At 40.3% G+C, this 25,532-nt stretch overlaps 1 protein-coding gene across 1 annotated transcript in view; it reads left to right on the top strand.

Annotated features, from left to right (window-relative positions):
* FRAS1 (Fraser syndrome 1) overlaps positions 1-25,532 on the top strand; it is a 797,189-nt gene that overhangs the window by 426,123 nt on the left and 345,534 nt on the right. The window contains exons 19-20 of the mRNA XM_006872899.1: positions 9,436-9,576; positions 16,692-16,835. Of these exons, the coding sequence (XP_006872961.1) occupies positions 9,436-9,576; positions 16,692-16,835 (285 nt within the window). The remainder of the gene's footprint in view (positions 1-9,435; positions 9,577-16,691; positions 16,836-25,532) is intronic.

The raw sequence follows: 25,532 nt of genomic DNA, 5'->3' as shown, positions 1-25,532 counted from the left end.
AACACCCAAACTAAACCCCCCACCCCAACCCATTGTGGTTACCTTATATTCCATTAGTTCTACCCTCCATTTAAGACAGTCTATTTTATCCTGTAATCTACCTGACCTTCCCACCACTTGGATCTCTGTTCCTCTGTGTTACCTTCTTTGACATTATAATTGTTTTGATCATAGACTGACCTCCCAGATCCTCTGTTCTTATCATTTTATTCTGTTCTTGATTCTTCCATTTGTTGATTGAGTTCAGGGTGATGCTGCCACGTACGCCATTCTGTAGTTGTTGTTTGTTTCAGCACTTCTTGTGAACTAAAATCATTTAAAAAAAAAAAATCCCAATGTTTATTTTCTCTGCATTGAATGTATTATACATATTACAGAGATTTTATAAAATACATTTTGGGGAAAACCTTACTAAGTTTGCCATATGTAGCCAGTATAAAGACAGGATTTTGTTTTTGTTAAGTGCCGTTCAAAGGGTTCCAAATCATAGCAACCCAGTATAACATTTTGGAGACTGTAAATCCTTTCAGGAGCAGAAAAGTCTCATCTTTCTCCCATGATTGGTGGACTCGAACCACTGACCTTGTGGTTATCAGTCTACTGCTTATCCTAATGAGCAACTGTGCACCCAAAATAAAGGATAACACAAATAAAAATATTTAGCACATAAAATCTAATTTTTTTTCATATTAAGTATGCCCTCCACTGCTTGAGATTCACAAAATCATTGTTTATCTGAAATTCACATTTAACTAGGTGTTCTAAATTTTATATCTGGCAACACCACCTATAAAGCCTTCCATTTGAAGTAACCACTTTTAATCTCTTAACATAGTTTTCTATAGTAGTGTATACATTTGTGTTGTTAGATGCCATTGAGTCAGTACTGACTCATAGGGGACCTTATGCCTAGCAGAACAAATCACTGCCCGATCCTGGGCCAGCCTCACTATAGTTGCAACACTTGAGCCCATTGATGCTGCCACTTTGCCAATACATCTCATTGAGGGTTTTCCTCATTTTCTCTGACACTCAACCCTAGCAAACATATCCTTCTCCAATGCCTGGAGTCTCCTGACAATATGTCTGAAGTATGAGAGATGAAGTTTGGCCATCTTGGCCTCCAAGGAGCACTCTAGCTGCACTTCATCCAACACAGATCTGTAGGTTATTTTGGCAGCCCATGGCACTTTCAGTATTCTTCTCCAACACCATAACTCAAAAGCACCAGTTCTTCTACAGTCTTCCTTATTCACTATCCAGCTTTCGCATGCATGTAAGTTTATTGAAAATACCATGGCTTGGGTCAGACGCACCTTAGTCCTCAAGCTGACATCCTTGCTCTTCAACACTTTAAAAAGGTCTTGTGTGGAAGATTTGCCTAATGCAATACGTCCTTTGATTTCTTGACTGCTGCTTTCATGAGTGTAAATAGTTGATCCAAGAAGAATGAAGTCCTCGACAACTTCAATCTTTTCTCTGTTGATAAGAATGTTGTTTATTGCCGTGAGGATTTTTGTTTTCTTTACATTAAGATGCAATTCATTACTGAAGGCTGTCCTCTAAGTCTTCTTCACTTTCAGCAAGCAAGGTTGTATCATCTGCATATTGCAGGCTTTCAATGAGTCTTCCTCCAATCCTGATGCCACGTTTTTCTTCATATAACTCAGACTCTCGGATTATTTGCTCAGCATACAGGTTGAATAAGTATGGTGAAAGAATATAACCCTGTCACACACCTTTCTTAAATTTAAACTATTCAGTGTTCCCATGTTCTGTTCGAACAACTGCCTCTTGGTCCATGTGCAGATTCCTCATGAGCATAATTAAGTGTTCAGGATTATTCATATTTTGCAATGTTGTCCATAGGTTGTCATGATCCACACAATCAAAAGCCTTTGCACAGTAATAAAGCACAGGTAAACATCTTTCTGATATTTTCTGCTTTCAGCCAAGATCCATTGGACATTAGTAATGATATCCCTTGTTCCACAGCTTCTTCTGAATCCGGCTTGAACCTCTGAAAGTTCTTTGTCAATGTTTGCTTGTTATCCATTTCTGTATTACTTTTAGTAAAACTTTACTCGTATGGGATATCAAAGATATTGTCTGATGATTTCTGCATTCCATTGGGTCATATATCTATATATAAATCATTTTACATAATTTTTGGAAGCCTGGTGGTTCTATACAATAAGCACTGGACTGCAAACCACAAGGTCCATAGTTCTAGCCCACCAGCCACTCTAGTGGGAGAACGATGAGGCTTTCTGCTCCCTTGAAGATTTAAAGCCTTGGAAACACTAAACACGGGGTTGCTGTAAGTCAGAACCAATTCCACGACACTTAACAATAACAACATATAATGTACACATATCTATATAATTATAAAACTGTATAACTTTATAGTTTAGATATTCTTTACAACTAAGAATTTTTTTGGAATTTCTGTGAATTTACATGCATTTATCCTTCCTTTTGGGTCTTGGTTTGGCACTGTAGGATAAGTACTGAACTGCTAACCACAAGGCCTACAGTTCAAAACCACCGACCACTACCCAGAAACCCTTTACATGGTCACTATTAGTCAAAACCGACTTGATAGCACTTAACACCACCACCTTCATTTTATAGATGATGAAGCAAGGCTTTGAAGAAACCAACTAAAGACTAATTAAGCAATGAGGAACCTGAACCTAACACATGATATAGTTGCTCAGGAATTCTTTATTTCCAAGCCCAGATCCCTTGTTCTCTGCGCCATGCTAGAGCACTAACAGTTTCCTTCAGGCTAGGCTGTCTCATTTAATGATGCAGCTCAGTCACCATTTAAACAACTTGGTGTGGTGACCAGGCTTGATACGAACAATCAGGATGATTAGAGTGACCGTGTCATTGCCCCAATACAGAGGCAGACGTAATGGAGGATTCTTTCAGTTCCCCATGAGTCAGCAGGAGGATTCAAGATGATAAAGTCTGGAGGAAATTACAGGTTTTCTTTCCACTACATAATGAATTTTATTTATATAGCTTCTCATTTATTGTCTCAGAAGAATCACTAAGTTAAAAAAAAAAAAGGAAGATTACAGTGGAATAACAATTCTGGGCCCTATAAATTGTCTTTTCATTTCACTTCGAGTCGTCATGAAACCTTGTTTGGCTAATATTTGGGCAATTTTAGCAGCTAAATTTCTCCCAGCCATTTAATTTTCAGTCTTGAAGATACTTTTGCCTCTTCAGGTTGGTTCTTACTACTTGGGGAAACATTGCATAAAACAGATGCAGCTTTAGTGTCGATTTGTTAAAAAGCAACATCAATTATTTTGGTAAACTAATAATTTAGGGAAAAGCTAATGTATAGTGTGGTTATTTTGATCTATTTAGTGATTGTTAAAACTGATGTGGTGCTTTATACAGGGTTGCTATGAGTTGGAACCAACTCAATGGTACTTAACAACAACAACGAGAACAAGACTCACCAAAGACCTCAGGGCAAAAAAATTTAGTTAAAGGAAAAAATAAGGGAGCAGGAATCAGCCTGTACAGCTTAAGAGTATAGTACCATTTGTGAAGTTGGGGATTCCCTTGCATTAACTGAATAAAACATATGGAATCTATATTAAGCAATACTCTTTAATGTAGTCCTTAGAGTGCTGGCATAAGCTATATGTACGTGCCTTCTGGTAATAATTTTTTTTTTTTTTTTTTCACTTTCTCCACCTTGCTTTAACAGCATGGGTGTGCCAGGCTTTGGGGATAGAAAGATGAAAAAGATATTGGCCATGCCTTCAGGAATGCCTGATTAAGTAGGGAAGACTGACATCTGAGCAAGTAATTAAGAAGAGCATGGCACATACTGTAATGATAGCAGGCATAAGGCACAGAAACAGCAGAAGGAAAGAGGCTGACTGTTTTGGGAAGAGGGTAGTGACAAAATTTGCAGAGGGAACACCCATGATCAGGCTTTTGAAGAATTAATGGGAGTTCACCAGGCAAAGATGGTGGAAAAGGGCATTCTAAGCTGAGGAAAGAGAATGTGCAAAGGTTTGATGTATATGGAGAGGAACAGGGTGTTTACTTTTCCTGAAGTAGAAAGCACAAAGAGAAGAGTTATGGGAAATTAGGCAAAGGTAGAGGATGGATCATATTGTGAAGAGCTTTATGATCTATGCTAAGGCATTTAGAGGAGTCCCTGGGTATGCAAACAGTTAAAGAGCCTGGTTACTAAGTGGTTGGTGGCTCCGAAGAAAGACCTGGAAATCTACTTCTGAAAGATCAGCGTAGTTGAAAATCCTGTGAAACATAGTTTTCCTCTGACATGCCTCGGGTCACCATAAATTAGAATCAATTTTTAGACAACTGGTAAGGAGTATAGAATTTGTTCTTTTGATATTAGGTAATCATTGGAAGGTTTTTAGTAGGAGAATACTTGGCATTTTGTAGAGATCTGTCTGATGGTTGCATAGTGGGTCAATGGCGGGAATCATTGGGACTGGTTCGGAAGTTGCACTAATCCACGTCATGCATAATGTTGAAGCTGTGGGCTAAGATAGTGGTAGTGGAGCTGGAGAAATTGAAATTGAAATAGAATTGACAGAGACAGGAATCAAGAGAAACTGCTGAGGAATTAGATCATGGTGGTGATGGAGAGGTAAAAATCTAGGATGACTCCAAGGTTTTCAGGAGTAATGACTTGGTGAATGGTGTGGCTACCAAGTGAGATAGCAAATACAATGGAAAGACCAGGTTGGGAAAAGCAGGATATGTGCTTAGTGCTGAATAATGAGCTTAATTTTATACACAAATATTGTGATGTCATAACTTAAGGCATATGGACTGAGCTTGGGCATGGACAATGAGTGGTATTGTAGAATTGAGTGGTATGAGATATTTATAAAACACCAAGTAGTGATAGATATCCCTTAGAGAGACTGATTTGTCATTGAGATGCAGGATAAAGGCCAAAGCTGTACTCATAAATATGGGACTCACCTTCATGGAGGTCGTCATTAAAGCCACAGATAACTTGCTCAAGAGTCAAATGAGGAAGGGTGGAGGGAAGAATTGAAAGTGCCAACCTTTATGAGGAAGACAGAGAAAGTTTAACTAGGGGAGTGTGGAGCCAGTGTTCCCACTCATCCATCCACACACCCTTACATCATTCATTTACTGACATGTCAGGACAGGATAGGTACTGGTAGAATCACAGAGATGAAAAAGATATGCTTTCTACTTTTGAAGAATTCCTAATCTAGTAGGATGGGGGGTGGGGGTTAACTCGTGTTTATTTAAAAAAAAAAACAAAAAAAACAGAGGAAGGAGGAGGGTGTAAAGAGATGAGAACACTGATTTTGCTCATTTCATTTTTCATCCCTGTTGTGTGCTGTTGATTGGAATCCAACACAGGGTTTCTAAGAGTGGTGGGTGGGTTTTAACTGCCAACCTTGTGGTTACCAGTCTAATGCTTATCCTACAGCACCACACCGAATGCAAATGGTTTCCATGCCAGATTGCTCACCAAAAGGTTAGAGGTTCATGCTCACCCTCACGAGGCACCTCTGAAGAAAGTTCAGGTGAAAATTCTTCCATTGAAAATCCTATGGAGCACAGTTCTATTCTGTGGGAAACACATGGGATCTCAATGAGTCTCATCAACTTGACTACAACTGGTTTTTACTGGTTACCATAGTAGTCTTACTGTGTAGTCTAGAAGATTTGGGTATCTACATTAAAATGTCAGCAAAGCCTACCTCAAAAATGATTTTTAACATGAAAGTCCAGGAAGCTGAATTTAAAATGGGTTTGTTGTACCACTCCTTTGTATCATTAAAACACAAAGGGAGAATTCAGGTAGCGTAGTGGTTACGAATTGGGCTGGAAACCACAAGGTCAGCAGTTCAAAACTACCAGCTGTTCCGTGAGATTTAGAGCCTCAGAAGTGCTGTGTAAGGTTGCTATGAGTCAGAACCGACTCTACGGCACATAACCACCACCACCACCATTCATAATATCATAAAGGTGGAAATGGTCCAACACCTATCAATTGATGAACTGATAAATGAATTATGGTATATATATTACATATATACCCACCCACTGTTGTTAAGTTGGTTCTGAATCGTAGTGACCTTGCAGGGCACCGTAGACCTGCCCCATTGGGCCTCTAAGGCTGTAAATCTTTATGGAAGCACACTGCCACATCTTTCTCCCATGGTGCAGCTGGTGAATTTGAACCATAGACCTTTCAGTTTAACATTCAGGTCCTTTACCCACTGTGCCACCAGTGCTCCTTGTGTGTATATACAATAGAATATTATGCTTTCATAGAAAAAAATAAAATTCGGATACAAGCCAGAGCATGATTAAACCTTGAAAACATACGAAAGTGAAAAAAGCCAGACACAAAAGGTCATATTTTATGTGATTCCACTTATACGAAATATCCACAATAGGTAAATCCACAAAGACAAAATGCAGATTGATGTTCAGGTTGTTCGTGTTCAGGTGTTGAAATTATGGTTACCAGGGACTGGAAAGAGGGGAGAAAGAAGAGTAGCTTCTACATGGGGATGGAGTTTCCCTTTGAAGTAATAAGTAGGTGAATGTACTAAATGCTATTGAATGGTCTACATTCAAATGGTTGATTTTTTTGTTAGGTGAATTTCACCTTAGTTTTTTCAAAAAGGGAAGTATGTGTAGTAGTATTCGTTTTCTGAGATTTAAACAGAGTAGAATGAACAAAAATTGCTATGTTGTAAGTGCTTTAGGTACGGTTTTTACTGGAGTCCGGTTAGCTGGACTTTACAACCATCTAAGGACACTTTTAGTGCTAACACTTTTCATACTCAAGCAGCTCAGTTAAGCTTTTTCAGAAATGTACTTAGCCATCAACTAGAAAGCCACTCTAAAAATGTAGTATTATGTGGAGGAATTATTCATAGAACTTCTTTCAAATTTCATCCACCTATGCCCTGTGATGGAGTTAGTCTTCCTTGAAGGAACATAGACTTCAGACCAGAACTTCTGTATCAACTTCCACAGAAGGACCAAGCTCGTAAAAGTCACTGAAACAGTGTAGGCACTTTTGAAAACAGCACAGAATTGAAGTTTCATGAGATTTTTTCAAAAAAGAGATATAGATGTAAAATCCTGCATTTATAGAAACAGATCATTAAAAGAAGATACTCTGAGAAGATGACCATCCAGTACATCCCTTCCCTCTGTGTCACAGGATAACTAGCAAGCTCAGTATCAATTTGATTCTTAAAACATTTCCATTAAAGGCAGTTAGTTCTGAGTCAGCCATGGTGATTCTCAATGGGGCTTATTTCTAAATCTGGTGGGTGGCTAAGTGAAAGGTAGAGCAGTTAAATCTTCAGCCATAGGATTATCTTCCAGAATTTTTGATCCACCAACCATCCAATTTATGTGTCCTTTTTGTCTTATATAATGCAGTAATAACCTTTATTCTATTGATGCTTGATGTCACATTGAATTTGTGACCAAATGTTAAATGTTGTCGAGTTGATTCTGACTTGTGATGGTTCTGTATAGGGTTTCTGAGGCTATAAATCTTTGTGGGAGCAGAAAATCTAATCTTTATCCCATGGAGCAGCTGGTGGGCTCAAACCCTTGACTTTGTAGTCAGCAGTCCAGCGTTTATCCTACAGAGCCACCTCACTCCCAAACAGAATGAAATAAATTGTATATTCATAATTGGAATCCTGGTGTGAAACAGTGGGATAATGTGTGGGACTGCAAAGTTGTTTGAACCACAGGGTTGGTAGTTCAAGCTCACCAGTCGCTCCTTGGAAACCCTATACAGGGGCGCTATGGGTCAGAACCGACACAACAGCACTTAACAACAACAACATATGCCCATAATAAACTGATTCATTATTCTCCAGTTTTCAAGTCCATAATGATATGCATTGATTTCTTATTTCATAGGGATGTTTGTCAACTAGTAAAGAAAAGACATTGTCCAATGAAAGTAGGTATGGGCCTTAAGTCAGCAGTAGAGTGTAAAGTCCTCCTGGTAGGTATTAATGCTTTACAGACGGCTCATGGGTGGAGCAGGGGTGAGGAGTACGTGCAGCCAAGGTAGCAGAGAAACACTAGAGAGCTTAGGGTAGCAGCCATAGACCAACTTCTGTGGAAGTAATCTTAATATTTTACCAACCAGGACTGCTGGATCAGCAAGCACATCCTAGCTGAACACCAGCTCCACATGCATTATAGGTTGTATGTTACATTCTTAAGCAGGGATTAAATGAAATGAAGACTTTAATGTATAAAATCACATCCAATTCTTCCAAGCTTGCCGACCTTTAGGCTTCTGAGCTTTTAATAGAGGAAGTAGAAGTGGGTCAAGAGGAGTCTCAAGAGATGTGTCCCTGAAGTCTGATGGACAGAAGTTGACCTGAAATTCATGGGCTCATCAGTGTGGTTAAGAACTGTTTTTGTTTTTATGTTTGGTTTTTGTTCACTATCGTATCCCCAGTACCTGTTCCAATTTGAAGCTCAATTAAAATTTTATGAATGAATGATTGGAGGTCAATGGCTGACCATTTTCAGAAAATAACAAAAATACCCCTTTTATCCTGGAAGGTATGATATAAGTAAGCAGAGATTCTTATACCTGATGGGTACATCTAACATTGAATTTAGTATGAATAATGATAGCTAAGCTTTATTAAGCACTTACTCTGGTGTCCAGCATCACTGTGAAAACTTTACATGCATCAGCCCAATTAGTGTCCACAACACAGCATGGAGTATGTACTCTTTATGTCTTCACTTTATAAATGAGGAGGAAGGAGCCTTGAGAAACACTAGGATTGAGTCAAGGTCATGTAGAACTGCTCTGAGACACTGCTGTTCTCAGTGTTACACTCTGTTGGCTATTCACTGTATTCCTGTCCATTGCATATGTGTCTGTGCTCGCAACTCGTTTGAATGACTTAAAATGTTGACTAGTTCTTTTCATCTGTGTATACCCAAGATTCATCACAGAATAGGCATCATATAAATCTTTGTAGAGTCCAGTGCTTTTCCTCTTTAATTTTAGCATCTTGTGACCTCCCTGTAACAATCAAGGAGCTGTCCTTTGGGAGGGAAACATTGTTATGGCTACCGGATCTTTATTTGACATTCTCTGAGAAGGGACAACTGGGGAACAAGAAATACATGGGTCTTCAAACAGTTATATCTGTTTTATGGCATTTCCACCATATTTAAGCTGTGTTGTACAAATACTCACTTTGCAGGAGATTGCATTTAGAAAGAAGTATGAGAGATGTGTGCCCTCTTCTTAGGAGGACCAAGTAAATGTGAAGAACTTATTCTAACCCAGAAATGCTGAAGTGACAGAAGTATTGCGCTTGTTGGGTGGCAGCATTCCTGATCGTCTCTTCTGTTTTGTCTTTCTTCCAGCCTGTCACGAATCCTGTTTGGGGTGTGCAGGGAAAACTCTGCATAACTGTACAACTTGCCAGCCTTCCCATGTGCTCTTGGATGGCCAGTGCCTCTCCCAGTGTCCAGATGGATACTTTACCAAGGAAGGTAGTTGTACAGGTGAGTGTGTAATATGTCAGGTATATTGGAGTCCTGGTGTGATGCTGTGGGTTAATACGCTGGACTGCTAAGTCAGGTTGAACCTCAGCTCACAAAGTCATTCCTTAGAAACCCTGTATAGGGTTGCTATGAGTTGGAACTGATTCGATGGCACATAACAGCAACAACATTGCCGATATACATGGTCTTTCTCCATGTTTTGTCTTCACAGTTCTGATCGATACTGTCATTAGAAACTTATACGAGGTTAAGGTGGGGCTGTCAATTCTTGTCTTAAGCTTGCAAGAATAAAAGTATAGCGTAAAAAGAACAAGTAAATTCCATGTCTTCAATAAGGAAGCATGAATAAAGTGAAACATTAGAATCGCCTTACCCTTCAGATGATAATATTTTGTGATAAGATGCTTGATTTTGAAATCATTGAACTGGGTTATCGTTTGCTTGGCAAATCATGATCTGAATAGATAACTCCCCTAATGGAGTAAATAATGACCTTTGTGTTCCAAACTCAGATCATCATAACTGTTGCTGTGATTATTTATCTTTAGTTTTTTGTGTTTTTTTTTTTAGTTTTTATTGTGAATTGAGTGAAAATTTATAGGGCAGTTCATCAGTTTTACATTCAAAAAATCATATACTTTGTTTCATTACAATGATTATAATCCCCTCCATGTACCATCAGTTAACAGTATTTTCTCTATTCATTTTAGCTCTTTTTATAAAAGCACTCAGGCATATATAATTTAAACCACTGAAGGGCACATTCTGCAAGCCTGCCTCCTGGCTGCCGGCTCTCAGTCTCTCTCTTTCCATGATTCTAAAGTCCTCTGCTTCCTGTCTTCATGACCCCATCTCTGCCTCCATCTCTGGTGTCACTGCTTCTCTGGATAGGGTCCTGCATTCCACTTGTGCTCTTCTCCCTTGATGGCCCTAGGGTCCTTTGTTTCAGGACTGTGTTATGGTTATTTTTAAAGTGTAAGAATTTATGCTTTGATTTGTTTTCCAAAACATTAAGTCATAATCAATTTCCCATGTCATGGAAAATTACCAGCTGCTCCGCGGGAGAAAGATGAGGCGTTCTGCTCCCATAAAGATTTACAGCCTCGGAAACCCTGTACAGGGTCGCTATGGGTCGGAACCGACTCGACGGCACTTAACAACAGCAACAACAACATATGTATGTATGGAGAGAGAGAGAGAGAGAGAGAGTCCTGGTATGGCGCTGTGGTAATGCACTTGACTGCAAGGTCAGTTTGAACTGCAAAGTTTGGTGGTTCAAGCTCACCAGTCACTCCTTGGAAACCCTATACAGGGTTTCTGTGGGTTGGAACTGACTTGATGGCCCCCAACAACAACATATACATATGCATATATACAAAGAGCTCTGGTAGTGTAGTGGTTACGAGTCGGGCTGCTAACCTTAAGGTCAGCAGTTTGAAATTACCAGCTATTCCATGGGAGAAAGATGATACTTTCTGCTCCTGTAAAGATTTACAGACTCAAAAACCCTATGCAGTGTTGATATGAGTTGGAACCAACTCCATGGAACATCACCACCACCATACGTATATACACAAATATACATTTATATGGACATATTTGCATGTATATAAATGAGGATAAGTCAGAAGTATTGCTACTGGAGTTCATATATACATGGAGCTATTACAAACAAAATGTGTTTTAACATGTCTTTGTAATCAATGGATGTCTTTAGACAAAACTAAGACAATAAAACACTTGTCTTAGTATTATTGTCAGGTGTCTTACTGTCTTAGTACTCGACAATACTTAATAACAACAACGACAGTAAGACACTTAGTATCATTGTTGTTGTTGTTAAGTGTTGTAGAGTCATTTCTGACCCATAGCGACCCTGTATAGGGTTTCCAAAGAGCAGCTGGTGAGCTTGAACCACCAGCCTTGCAGTTCAAATGGCTTTGTGGTGTGGTGTATTAACTCACAGCACCACACCAGGACTCCTTTAGTATCACTGATGGTGGTGGTGGTGGTTATGTGCCATGGAGTCAGAACCGACTCATAGCAACCCTGTACAGGGTTTCCGAAGCTGTAAATCTTTACAGGAGCAGAAAGCCTCATCTTTCTCCCGTGCTATGGTAGAAAACATCTCAATGTAATGAAAACAAAAATCCTTACCACTGAACCAATAAACAACATTCTTATCAATGGAGAAAAGATTCAAGTTGTCAAGGACTTCATTCTTCTTGGATCAACTGTCAACATTCGTGGAAGCAGCAGTCAAGAAATCAAACAACGTATTGCATTAGGCAAATCTGCTGCACAAGACCTTTTTCAAGTGTTGAAGAGCAAAGATGTCAGCTTGAGGACTAAGGTGCACCTGACCCAAGCCATGGTATTTTCAGTCATCTCATATGCATGCGAAAGCTGGACAGTGAATAAGGAAGACTGTAGAAGAATTGATGCTTTTGAGTTATGGTGCTGGAGAATATTGAAAATGCCATGGGCTGCCAAAAGAACCAATAGATCCATTTTGGAAGAAGTGCAGCCAGAGTGCTCCTTAGAGGCCAAGATGGTCAAACTTCATCTCTCATACTTTGGACATATTGTCAGGAGGGACCAGTTGTTGGAGAAGGATATCATGTTTGGCAAGGTGGAGGGTCAGAGAAAAACAGGAAGATCTCCAACGAGATGGATTGGCCAAGTGGCAGCATTGATGGACTCAAGCATGGCAACAGTAGTGAGATTGGGCCAGGATCGAGCAGTGTTTCGTTCTGCTGCGCATAAGGTCACTATGAGTCGGTACTGACTCGATGGCACCTAACAACAACAACAACAATGGAAGAAAACAATTTCAAGGTTAGGTTAAAACAATTTTTAACAAAATTCAAGTGAACATCTTTCCAAATCATTGAAATTCTACAGCAAGTTTGCAGGAATGCTGTCCCACATGAAATAAGATGAATCAAGATTTTAAGGAAGGTTGAAAAGACCTCAAAGATGAGCCAAGAGAGGCAGTATTATCAACCCTGGCAAATGAAACAATTAAATGAAATTCAGAAACTGGTAGAAAAAGACTGTAGACTTACCATTGCTATGATAGCTATTGAAGTTGGGATCTCACATGGTTTGGAATCCTTAATTTTGGAGTTCTGGTGTGGGGCTGTGGGATAATGCACTGGACTGTAAGTTTGGTTTAAACTGCAAGGTCGGTTGTTCAAATTCACCAGCCACTCCTCGGAAACCCTATGCCAGGTCCCTATGAGTCAAAACCAACTCGATGGCACTCAATAACTACAACATCTTGGATCAAAAAACTTCTAGCTTGATGAATGAAAAAACATTGACTGATCTTGAAAATCCCATCACGTGAACTCCAGCATCATTTCTATTACCAAGGCTATGGTTTCTGACTATGATACGCCCTCTTTGTTTCCAGTGTTAACATTCCAATCACCAGTAATTATCAATGCATCTAGATCACATGTTTAATCAATTTCAGACTGAAGAAGTTGGTAGAATTCTTCCAGTTTCTTCTCTGTTGGTTTTAGTGGTTGGTGTGTAAATTTGAATAACAGTGGCTTAACTTGTCATCCTTGTAGGTGTCTGGATATGCTCCTATCACATACAGCATTGTACTTCAATATAGATCTTGAAATGTTCTTTTTGATGATGAATGCAACACCATTTGTCTTCAGTTTGCCTTTCCCAACAAAGTAAACCATTGTTGTTGTTGTTAAGTGCTGTCGAGTCAGTTCCAACCAATAGTGACTTTGTATAGGGTTTCCGGCAGTCCTGGTGTGGCGCTGTGGGTTAATGTGTCAGACTGCAAAGTTGTTTGAACTGCAAGGTCAGCAGTTCAAACTCACCAGCTGCTCCTTGGAAACCCTACACAGGGTTGCTATGGGTTGGAACAGACTCGACGGCACTTAACAATAGGGTTTCCGAGGAGCAGCTGGTAAGCTTGAACTTTCGACCTTGCAGTTCAAATAGCTTTGCAGTTTGGCAAAGGACTCTAAGCCATATCAGTGTCTGATTCATAATGGCCAGTACCTGTCCATTTTAGTTCATTAATGTCTGAGTATATTGATCTTGATGTGCTCCATTTCATTTTTGATGACTTCTTGTTTTCCTGGCTTTGTTTCATGTTCTACTTATTAATGGATGCTTGAAGCTCTTTCTTCTCATTGTGAGTTGTGTCCTATCAGCGGACTGAGGTCCTGAAACCTTTGTTCCACCCATGTGTTTAAGATCATCTTTATATTTCAGTGACAGAGAGTTTGAAATTATGAGTTGATATTAGTATAGGATTTTATTTGATTTGACAAAATACTAAAATTAAAGCATCTTATTGTAGCACTGTGTGTTGTTTTCTTGTGTCCACAGAGGGAAAAGAAAAGCACTCAACACATTTTATTAAGATTATTACTTTATTTCTAAAAATAGACTGCTGAGACCAGCTTATAGGAAAAACTTGTCATAAATTTGTCTTGCATGGAGGACATGGCAAGAAATATATGTAATGTAAAATAAGTTAATATTGTTATGTTCCTCTCGTTTTTTCCTCCAAAGAGAAAATTTAGTCTGGACACAAATTTAGTGGAATGAAGATCTGAATTATTCTTTTGCTGAAATTTTCTTACTTTTCCCATGCATTTTTTAAATCTCTGTATGTCTCTGGTGGGCTGGTTTACACTCTATCAAGTTCTGTGGGGAATCTTTTCAGTTTCTTTGCCATTAAGGTTGTCTTTGAAAGCTGTTTTTATCATTAGGTGCTTTAGCCTCATTGGGAAATTGTTTGGAGGAGTAGAGTATAAATAGCTCTAACCCTTCTCTGTTCACCCCTGTGTACACTTGAAGCCAGCCAGGTGTATGGTACCACTAATAGGCAACCCCGTCTCTGGAAACATTCCAGCAGGGAGGAAAACTGGGTGGTAGAGATTATTCCGAGAATGCTAGTATCTTTGGAACAGGCACTTTCAAAGAGACTCAGGAATGTAGATTGGGGTGATCATTAATGCTATATGTCTAATCAGCAGTTCATTTTCTTACTTGCTTGCTTTTTTTTTTTTTTTTTTCTTGAAACTCCTTATCTTCTATTGGCCTCATGCCAGAAGAAGTGAGAGGCAGAGTTGACTTTCCTGGAAATTTGTGCCTTTCTTTCCACCAGCTATGTGCCAGAAGGGAATTCTTTGTCATCAGTTCTAGCAAACACAACTGAGCTCCATTCCCTCACCTCCTGTCCTCTTGGAAGCAGAAACACTTAGACCTCCTCGTCTTTGGCAGAGAAATCTTTCAATCTCCTTCTATGCTCTCACCCCTGCTGCCTGTCTTGGCAGCGCAAATGCAGCTGCAGCTGCAACCTGCTTTTATCCCTTGCCATTCTTTTCTTTATTGCCTACACCTTAAAGTGACTCACTTGTGTTTTTTAAATGTAGTTGTTGTTGTTAAGTGCTGATGAGTCAATTCTTACTGATAGTAACCCTGTATAGGTTTCCAAGGAGCAACTGGTGGGTTTGAACCACCAACTCTGGGTGAGCAGTCCAGTGCTGTTACTACAATGCCACACCAGGACTCCTTTGATATGTTTTTATGGGGAAAATGTAACTTTTACATAATTTTACTTAAGAAATTGAACTTCAAACCCAGCCCTTGATAAAGAGAACTTTTTCTGTTCTTCAAATTTTAATTAAGTATGGTTAAAACAAGCATTAGGTTGTGACCTGAATGGAGAGTGTGGTTGTCATCTAACTCTACTGTTACTGTGTTGTTACTGTATTCTGTATGTGATTCCCTCCTGGTCTGCAAAGCAAAATCTCTCCTTCTGCTTCCTGTCCTTCTCTCTCCTTGAGTCATGGGATCACAGGGGAGGGATGAGGAATCTTACAGCACACTTTTCTGCTTTGTGACTTTGGATTGAACTTTCTTATACAGCATGGATAGGGGGGATGGTCATGCTCACCTCTCTGGAATATGTGGCTGATTACTTGAGTTTTTCCAGTTCTAGATTCCATGTTCTACCCTTGGACAGATGGTGAGACTTCAAAATGCTTGTGAACAATTCCATTGTCTTTTAATTCCATCTTCCCATGAGCTTTTTACAGCCTCCTTGTATTCTCAATGACACCATAAATGTTACCTCTTGGAGCCTGGTGACATGATAATTCGCAGTCAACTACCAACCTGGTGTGGCACTGTGGGTTCATGCACCAGACTGCAAAGCCATTTGAACTGCAAGGTTGGAGGTTCAAGCTCACCATCTGCTCCTTGGAAACCCTATACAGGGTCGCTATGGGTTGAAATCGATTCGACGGCACTTCACAACAACAACTAACCTGAAGATTGGCTGCTTGAACCAACTAGTGGATCCATGGGAGAAAGGCATGTGGAACTACTCCCATAAAGATTACAGCCAAGAGCACCCTGTGGAGCACTTCTACTCTGTAGCATATGGTGTTGCTATCAGTCAACAGCAACAGATTTTATTAATTTTTTGCGGGGTGTTGGTGGTGGTGTTGGTTTAGGTTAGTCTAAGGGCATGCAGAGGAGTCCCGGTGTGGCACTGTGGGCTAATGCGCTGGACTGCAAGGTCGGTTTGAACTACCAAGTCAGCTATTCAAGCTCACCAGCATCTCCTCAGAAACACTATACAGGGTCGCTGCAGGAGGAGATCTGGTAGCGTATTGGTTTATGACTTAGGCTGTTAACAACCAGATCAGTAGTTCAAATCTACCAGCTGCTCCCTGGGAGAAAAATGAGGCTTTCTGCTCCTATAAAGACTTACAGCATTGGAATCCCTACATAGGGTCTCTCTGAGTTTGAACTGACTCAACAGAACACAACCACCACCACCACCAAAGGCATTCAGGAGTTCTGGTGTGGCGCTGTACAATAAGTACTGGACTGCTAACTGCAAGGTTGGAGGTTCAAACTCACCAGCTGCTCCTTGGCACAACTATGAGTTGGAACCCACACAAAGGCACTTAACAACAACAACAGCAAGGACATGCAAAGGCTTGCTCAGGAGAAGATGAATAGAAGTCTGCTCTTAATGTACTTAGTAAAGACAATAAATACATTTACAAATTCACATGCTGAGCTGCTAATTCCAATACTGTTCTTATTTTTCTACCTAGAGTGCCACCCAACCTGCAGACAATGCCATGGCCCATTGGAATCTGATTGCACCTCTTGCCACCCTCACGTCACGCTACTGAGTGGAAACTGCAGGACCAACTGCAAGGAGGAGCAGTTCCTCAACCTTGTGGGATACTGTGCTGGTGAGTAATGCCTCCTTCATAGTCCTCAGAAATCACTGGTAGGTAGTTCTTCATACCAGGCTCGTGTACTTGGAGGAGTTCTTTATCAAGAGACATTTGTCTCTTATATCTGGGAACCTACCTCACTGCTTTCTAGCAGCCGTTTAGCAAATGGAATCTTCTAGTAACTCTCCAGATTCTTGAAAACAAAACAAACTGTAGAACCTCATACTAATAAAGGTTGAAGTGATATTATACGTAATATGCATTTGGCATCGTTCATCTTCAAGATAGCAAAACATTTTAAAAGCAGTAACTCCAAAGGCAGTCTCCTTGTCCATGTCATCTCCTGACTTTTGCTATAGAGAAACTTAATTGTTAGTCCAGGCACAAAAATTGAGGTAGATTATGTCTGGGCGGGGCTGATAAAAGGTGATGGGGATGGCACTCATGTGGCACAATGGTGAATGATTGCTATCAGAACTGACTATGAGGGTTGGAAATGTAAAAGTGGACATTTTGTAGCAAAAGGAGGGGAGTGGTTGACTTTGCAGTCCAGGAGCAGAGGTCCCTGGGACCATCAAGGAAATAGAGTGGAGTGTGGGACCCTACCCAGAGAAACAGAGATGTAGGCAGAGATGATAACATGGAGAGATGGTGTGGCTGGGGATTCTAGACCCAGAGAGTGAGAGGGGCTATGTACTGACGACCGGAGGACAGGCTTGCAGGGTATATACCCTTTGGTTGGTTGATGATGCATGGAGGGGATTGTAACCATGGCAATGAAACGATATATGATAGGATGAATATAAAGCTAATGTTCTCCCATGTAAGCTATCACATATTTCACAATAAAACATTTTTTAAAAAATTGGGGGAGATTCGCCTAAAAACAGATCAGTTGCCTCAGGAGATGGTTTTTTGTTTTTTTTTTTTCCTTATCTGATAACTCAGATCTCAAAAAGAAATAAATTATGAAAGCAGTCTGGAATCTGAATCATGATGAAGGAGTCCTGTACTATGTGTGGTCATCCATCAATTCATACAGCAAACAATCTCGAGTGCCTGCTAATGGTCAGATGCTCAGAATACGAGAAAAAAGATGAATAGGAGAGTAACCCTGCCCCCCAAAGAAATTAGTTTGGAGAAAGGAATTTATAAATTAGTGCATTATTATATAAATCATTATATTCTATGGTGATGCCGGGGTCCTAATGTGGCCCAGTAAGATAAGCACTGTACTACTAATGGCAAGGTTGGCGATTCAAACCCACCAGTTGCCAACAGGGTCGCTGTGAATTGGAACCAACTAGATGACTATATGGCACTTAACAACATTGTAATACAACTGGTTAATGTGCTTGGCTGCTAATCAAAAAGCTGAAAGTTTGAGTTCACCCAGAGGCACCTTGGAAGAAAGCCTGTTGTAATCTACTCTTATAAATTCAGCCTTTGAAAATCCTGGGAGCATAGTCTTACTCTGACATACACGAGGTCACTGTGAGTTGGAATCAACTTGATGGAAACTGTACTATGTTATTAGATATTTCTTGGCCCACTTCCCTAAATTTTAGGAGAAATTTGCCTGTGGCAGCTGTTTTCACAGCTGAGGGGAAAGTGTACGAGGTAGGAAAACTGGGATCTGGTAGAACACATGGCTGTAGGGATTGATCTGACCATACGGTTTGTTCCTGACAGGGAGAGGATGCAACCAGTTGTCTAATTGACAGCTTCCAGCAAGAACATTCCCTTGGGCTGGTACTGATACCTTAGTTAGCCAGTGTGATGGATGGGGACAGAGCAAGTCAATGGCTGTGCTCTTAGACTAGCTGGTGATGATGGCACCATGTTCTGATTAGTCCTTTCATTTTGGCACTTGACCTTTGTCAAAGACAGAGATGGGACAACCGGTCTATCCCTTCGGAAGACTGAACAATCAGGAGCAAAGTAGTAGCCTAGTAATGCTGGGATTCAGAACAGACCAAAGCGCTCATGTAAAGACTGCAGTCATTTCAGGGACAAGGGAAAGTAGAAGCTCAAGGAGTTTGAGCTTAAAATTCATTAGAAGTCCCAATACTGTCGGGTGTTAGCCTATTCCCATAACTGCCAGTTGTAGTCAGGACAACTTGGGAAGTGGGCAGATAGGAGGTATTAGTGCCAACTGAAGGGGAAAGTAGGGATAACAGGGACTTTTGTTAGGATTTGAGTTCAGCTATTGATTCTACTTTAGACTATGAATAGGGAGTTACTGTGAGAACTAATAGGTTCTTGCTGTGGTTAAAGTACATTTGTTGTTGTTAAGTGCCATAAAGTCAGTTCTGACCCATAGCGACCCTGTATAAGGTTTCCATGGAGCAGCTGATGAGTTTGAACCACCAACATTGTAGTTCAAACCAACTTTGCAGTCTAGCGCATTAACCCACAGCGCCACACACACCAGAACTCCTTAGAGGATATTTATTGAGAACCCACTGAGAGCAAGGCACTAATTTGCTACTGTGAAAAACTCGAGAACTTCTAAGCTACTTAAGGCCACAAACCAAAGACGCAGTGAACTTAACAAATAGTATAAAACAATATATAGACAACATCACCCGTGGCAGGTGGAGTTCAGAGGAGGGAGCAAAAATAAGATGTAGAAGGCATCTAGCTAAAATTCTGTTAGAAAGATTGAGATCAGGGGACCCTTCCCAGGTATGGTTCCAACACAAGACTTGTCCAGAAGAGTAAAGCATGTGGATTCTTTATGGCTAGTGAGTTGTCTGCCTGGAGGAAAAACATGGATTATATTAATGCATGTAAATGAAATGATTGGAAAATTTCAGTTTGAACCAGAGTATAGAGAACCCAAGATTTGAGGCCCAAACCTTGGATTGAATCTTGTGGTCAGTAGTGTCATGACAGTTTTGGGAAGGATTATGATTTGACTTAAAGGCTAAAAATCTACAACCTTGGTGGAAAATAGACTGGAACAGGGGAGGTAATGAGGGGGCGTCAAAAAATTCTAAAGTCAAATAAAATTAATTCATGGGGAAAATGGGAACAAAGGAATTTTTCCATATTCTTTTTTAAGTCCTCTCACATATTCAGAGAGAAGAGTTGGAGGTGAGGACCAGAATGACATCGTTCAGAATGACTTTTCTAATTCCAACCTATTCTGCATGTGGACCCTAAAAATTTTATGCAGGGACATATTTTATAAATAAATGTTTATATAAGGAGATTGGAAAACATTAATATATAATGAGCTCTGTTCTCTACAATGTCCAGAGCCCTCTTTGATAGTAAATTAGGTGATTAGAAGATGCATTAATTTTTTAAGGCTAATAAGGAACCATTAGAATAGAGAATCATGGGGCTGGGTTAGATGACTCTGGAGGTCTCCAGCCCTAGAAGAACAGGCTCCATTAACATCAAGTGGCAGGGACAAAGCTTGGCTGGTCTGGGCATTAGGTGTATTAAATAATGGTTTTAAATAAGGTAACCATTTTCTGGTGCTCAGAAATCCTTTTGTTGGGTTGTTGTTGTTATGTGCCGTGGAGTCGGTTCCAACCCATAGCGACCCTGTACAGGGTTTCCGAGGCTGTAAATCTTTACGGGAGCAGAAAGCCTCATCTTTCTTCCACGGAAAAGTTGGTAATTTGAACTGCTGGACTTAAGGTTTGCAGCCCGATTCGTAACCACTATGCTACCAGAGCTCCCTTTTGTTGGATAACAGTTGTGTAATAGTATTTGTTACAGAAAAATTTGACCAGTAATTTTCAGAGAAGTGCACTGACCCCTAAGTTGACTTTCCCAATAAATGGATGCCCTTTCCAAACACGTTCCACTTGTCTTTGTAGCTTTGCAATATATTCGTTAATTTATTGATTCATCAGACATTCATTAAGCATACACTGTCTGTGCTAGGCACTGGACTATACTTTGAAGTTGCAAAGGTGAATAAAATGTAGTGCCTACATTCAAGAAATACAGTTATACAGTTAGTGAAGGATGGGGATGCATGTTGACTTTCATATTGCTGTGGTCCTATATTCCCAGATGAACCTGTGGGAAGGGGTTTTAACCCATACAGAATAGGGAATGTGGAAGATATTGTGATGGCTTTCTGGGTCATGTCATAACGGAGATGATTCTGAAAGGCAAATTAGAATTAGAGAGATTTAGGAACTGGGTAGGCAGGTCATTCCAGAGAACAGACAAAACCTACGCTCTTTGCAGTACCAACAAGTATAATGCAAGTCCTGAGTATGGAGTAGTGGCACCTGGAGCAGGAGTAAGCAGGGACTAGACCATGAAGAACTTTGTATGCTCAAGTAAGTAGAACATACTTTATCTTCAAGGATATGGAGAATTTTTGAAGGTTACTCAGCAAGGGTGTGTTATGCTTGTATTTCTGTTATAAGATTGCTTAGAAGACAGCGAATCTGGTTAGAAGTTAGTTACAGGAATCCAGATAAGATTCTTGGGAAATTTGCTGGGACCTGGGGAGAAAATTGCTGGGACATGTTGTTGTTACATTATGACTCATAGCGACCCTGTATAGGGTTTACCGAGGCTCTAAATCTTTATGGGAGCAGAAAGCCTCATCTTTCTCCCATGGAGCAACTGGTAGTTTCGAACTGCTGACCTTGAGGTTAGCAGCCCAATTCATAACCACTATGCTACCAGAGCTGGGACATGGAGAGTGGGGGAAAAAGAGAGCATGATTTATAAAGTATTAACGACAAGGAATTGCGGTTTTGCAAGCAAAAAACGATCTAATGATGGCAATTTCGTATGGTTCAACCTAACAGAAGCAACAGAACTTAGTGATCTCTCAGACCTGGGGCTAAGGAAGAGGGAGCTTTGTGGATAGATAATACTACTTGCCAAGGGGCAGGAGCATATCTGAGTGGCAGTGAGGAAGATGTGTGTGAATTTGGGTAGAAAGTTTATAGATAACTGAAGGTGGTAAGTGAACTGTAGCCATCAGAATCTTTCCTGCTATCTTCATTTGACCCTGAACCTAAATTAAAGTCTTGGAATTTTTTCTTAATCAAAATGGTGCCTCAGTCAGGTTCCTGGCTAACTTCAGGGAATGTTTAGACAACTGCTATCTGAACTTCACAGGTGTTAAAAGAAGCCATGTGATGACAGACAGAGCAGAGGATAACCCATTCTGTGTAGGACCACCTGTGGAATGTCTTCGCACTGTCCTTGGGAATCCTTGCACATTGTGAGCCTTGAAGAAGAACCCTCTCGATTCCCTCTCTCTTGTAGGGTGATAGGGTTTACCCACAGGATTTATTCTCTATCCGAGCTGTACCTAAGATCATCATCAGAGACTTCTTCATTGTACTTAGCTGTTTAAAAGAGAAAATCACATCTAATCTGTCAAACAGACAAGAGTAAACACATCCTGGGAACAGGTCCAATAACCACAATGTGTTATCACATATGGAGATGTCATATGTGGGGTTTGGTTCCTCCAACTCTATCAAAGCAAATATGTAGTTTGTGACATTTAGGCCAGGGCTGAAGGTTTTCAGCAGAGATAAACGAAAGGCAGGAGTGGATAAGATTACAGCAGATATGGCAAAGTGCTATGCCTAGCCAGGTGTTTTTCTTCTCAGATTTAAAAAAACTATATATATATTTCACCTAAATCTCAGCAACATCATCAAAAACTTCCAAAGCCTAGGGTGGTCTACCCTTTCTCAGCTAAAACCTTCTCCTGTTTATGGCAGAAGAGAGTGAGAATAAGGAGGAAAACACAGCCTTGAGCTTTGTGAAATACCAAATGGTACGGCAATATGTTTGAGTTATTATGCAGAGAAGGAGGTACTGCTGTAATTCTAATATTGTACAGAGAAAGACTGGAAATGTAAAAGATTTGCTCTATTAAGCACTTGCTGTTGTATCACCGTCAACACATGATAACCCCATGTGTGTCACAGTAGAATGGTACTCCATAGATATTTCAGTGGCTGAATGTTTTGGTAGAGGATTGCTAGGCCTTTTTTCTAAAATGCCTCTGTGTGGACTTGAACTCCCAACCTTTTGGTTAGTAGCCAGCTAAGTGCTTAGCTGAACAAGACAAGGACTGTTGATTTCTTGGGGTGCTTAGAGTATTGGATGATTAAAAGTTTATTACTATTTTATGCTGTAATTAATTTTTTTTTTTTTTTTTTTACTGGTTCACTTTGTAAATTTGTGCCAGAATGTAAGTAAAAAGAAGACAAATGTCAGGAAAGAACTATCACTCTGAACATTTTCATATTATATTCCATGGAACTCAAGTACTACACAATGTTTAATAGGTGTGCCATGCAAAATAAACAAAAACTCTTGCCCAGTAAATTTGGACCTGCCTGGTTAAATAAAGGTCTAGGGTTTCTCAGAATCTTAAGTAAATATAGGTACATGGTGAAACTCTAATATGAAAGAGACTGGATTGTCATTTCTTCAACATTTAACTGAGGACAACTTCCCCCACCTTCTGTTTCATAACATCTCACAGAGCTTACCAGTAGTTTGAAGAACAATGTATGGAACAGTATATTGGTATGAACCTGTATGTAGCTTATGGTTGGCCGGCATTTTTTCCTTCTTTCCCTCCCTCCCTCCCTCTGTTCCTTCTTTTCTCTGTGGGCATGCAGACAGATGATCAAGAATGCTTAGGATTGCTACTTTTGCCTGCAGAGAAACACTGAAGACCAACCAGTAATTCTTCCCTGGTGCTGGGTTTGACAAATATTTCCCCCTTGAACTTGAGTGGAGCCATTTATTGACTGATTAGAAAACCTGCTAACATTTTTCTTCCAAATCATACAAAAAATTTCAAGTCCCCTTCCACAAAATTTTTCCATTTATTGTCCTTTCTGAAAGAAGTCAGGCCTAACAATTGGTGAAGATAGTAGAAATGCACAGACTAAAAAAGCAACAAAGCTTTGTTTTAGAATAAGCTGCTACAATCAGAGCAGCAGGAAATGAATAAAATCAGCTCATGTTGAGCCCCTATATGATTCAGTATACCTGCTCTCTTCCTCTAGACACGAGGACTTAATGCCAGAGAGTTGGGAGCCAGTGCTGTTTTCCAGCCACGTCTACTGTGTGGATGAGGTGGGTTGGCCCCACCCTACATCTTCCTGTCACTGAAAGGAAGGAAAGAGACACAACCTTTAAACATGTAGCTTGTTGTTGTTAAGTGCCATCGAGTCGGTTCTGACCCATAGCGACCCTGTATAGGGTTTCCGAGGAGCAGCTGGTGAGCTTGAACCACTGACCTTGCAGTTCAAATGGCTTTGCAGTCTGGCACATTACCCTACAGCGCCACACCAGAACTCCAAACATGTAGCAGTTACTACTTTATTTTGATTTTCAAAATCCTGCTCATTAGTCATTTTGAAGGCTTAAAAGAAGCTCTGGTGGTGCAGTGGTTAAGTGCTCTGCTGCTAACTGAAAGATCAGTGGTCTGAACCCATGAGCCACTCTGCAGGAGAAAGATGTGATGGTCTACTTTCATAAACATTATAGCCTTAGAAACCTATGGGGCAGATCTACTGTGTTCTGTAGAGTTACTTAGAGTTGGAATCTACTCTACAGGTATTCTAAGGACTTACTATGTGACAAGCACTGTGATAATTACTTTAAGTGCAAGTTGCCATTTTATATTCAGTCATACTCCAAGGTAAGTACTAATGTTATCCCCATTTTATACAGGAAGACAGTGAAGCACAGAAAGGTTAAATAACTTGCTCAAGATGACAGAGCAGGAAGTGATAGACAGAAGACTGAACCTAGAGATTGTCATTTCAGAATCCACATACTTAACCATTGTGTTATCCACCATTGTGTCTACTATGATTAATTACACTCAAGAGGGGCTCAGGAGAATTTTTGATTGGTGGATTGAAAGGACTGGCAGAGACTGGTATGGCAAATGAGGTGTTTTAGAGAGGCACTCTTGGGCAGAGTTGCCTAGTGTTTGTGAGTTTGTTTTAAAAGCTAGGGTAACTAATGAAGACTGCCATGTGTAGTAATGAAAAGGATCCCTGGTGGCATTGTAGGATAAGCACTGGACTGCTAACCACAAGGTTGGTGGTTCAGTCCCACCAGTGGGTTCCAAGGGAGAAAGATGAGGCTGTCTGTGCCCTGTAAAGATTTACAGTCTTGGAAAGCCTATATAGGGTTGCTATGAGTTGGAATCAATTCTATGGCAGTGAGTTTGGTTTTGGTTTTATTGTATATTATTCTTCTTAACTGACTCAACTTTAAAGAAAAACATTAATGAAAACTAAAGTTAAATGATTTATATCACTTAACATTTATTTACAGTCTTTTCCAGTATATATTGTTGTTGTTGTTATGTGCTGTTGAGTTGGTTCCGACCCATAGTGTCCCTGTATAGAGTTTCCGAGGAATGGCGGGTGAGCTTGATCCACCAATATTTTCCAGTATATTTTGTTGTTGTTGTTAAGTGCCATCGAGTTGGTACTGACTCATAGCGACCCTATGCACAGTAGAACAAAACACTGCCTGGTCCTGGGCCAACCTCACAATTGTTGCCATGCTTGAGCGCCTTGATCCTACCACTTTACCAATCCATCTCGTTGGGGGGTCTTCCTCTTTTTCTCTGACCCTCTATCTTACCAAACATGATATCCTTCTCCAGTGACTGGTCTCTCCTGACAATATGCCCCAAGTATGTAAGACAAAGTTTGGCCATCCTGGCCT

The sequence above is a fragment of the Chrysochloris asiatica genome, unplaced genomic scaffold (assembly GCF_000296735.1).
Source record: "Chrysochloris asiatica unplaced genomic scaffold, ChrAsi1.0 scaffold00214, whole genome shotgun sequence".
In the NCBI taxonomy this organism is placed as follows: Eukaryota; Metazoa; Chordata; class Mammalia; order Afrosoricida; family Chrysochloridae; genus Chrysochloris; species Chrysochloris asiatica.
This window is presented reverse-complemented; position numbering and strand designations above follow the sequence as displayed.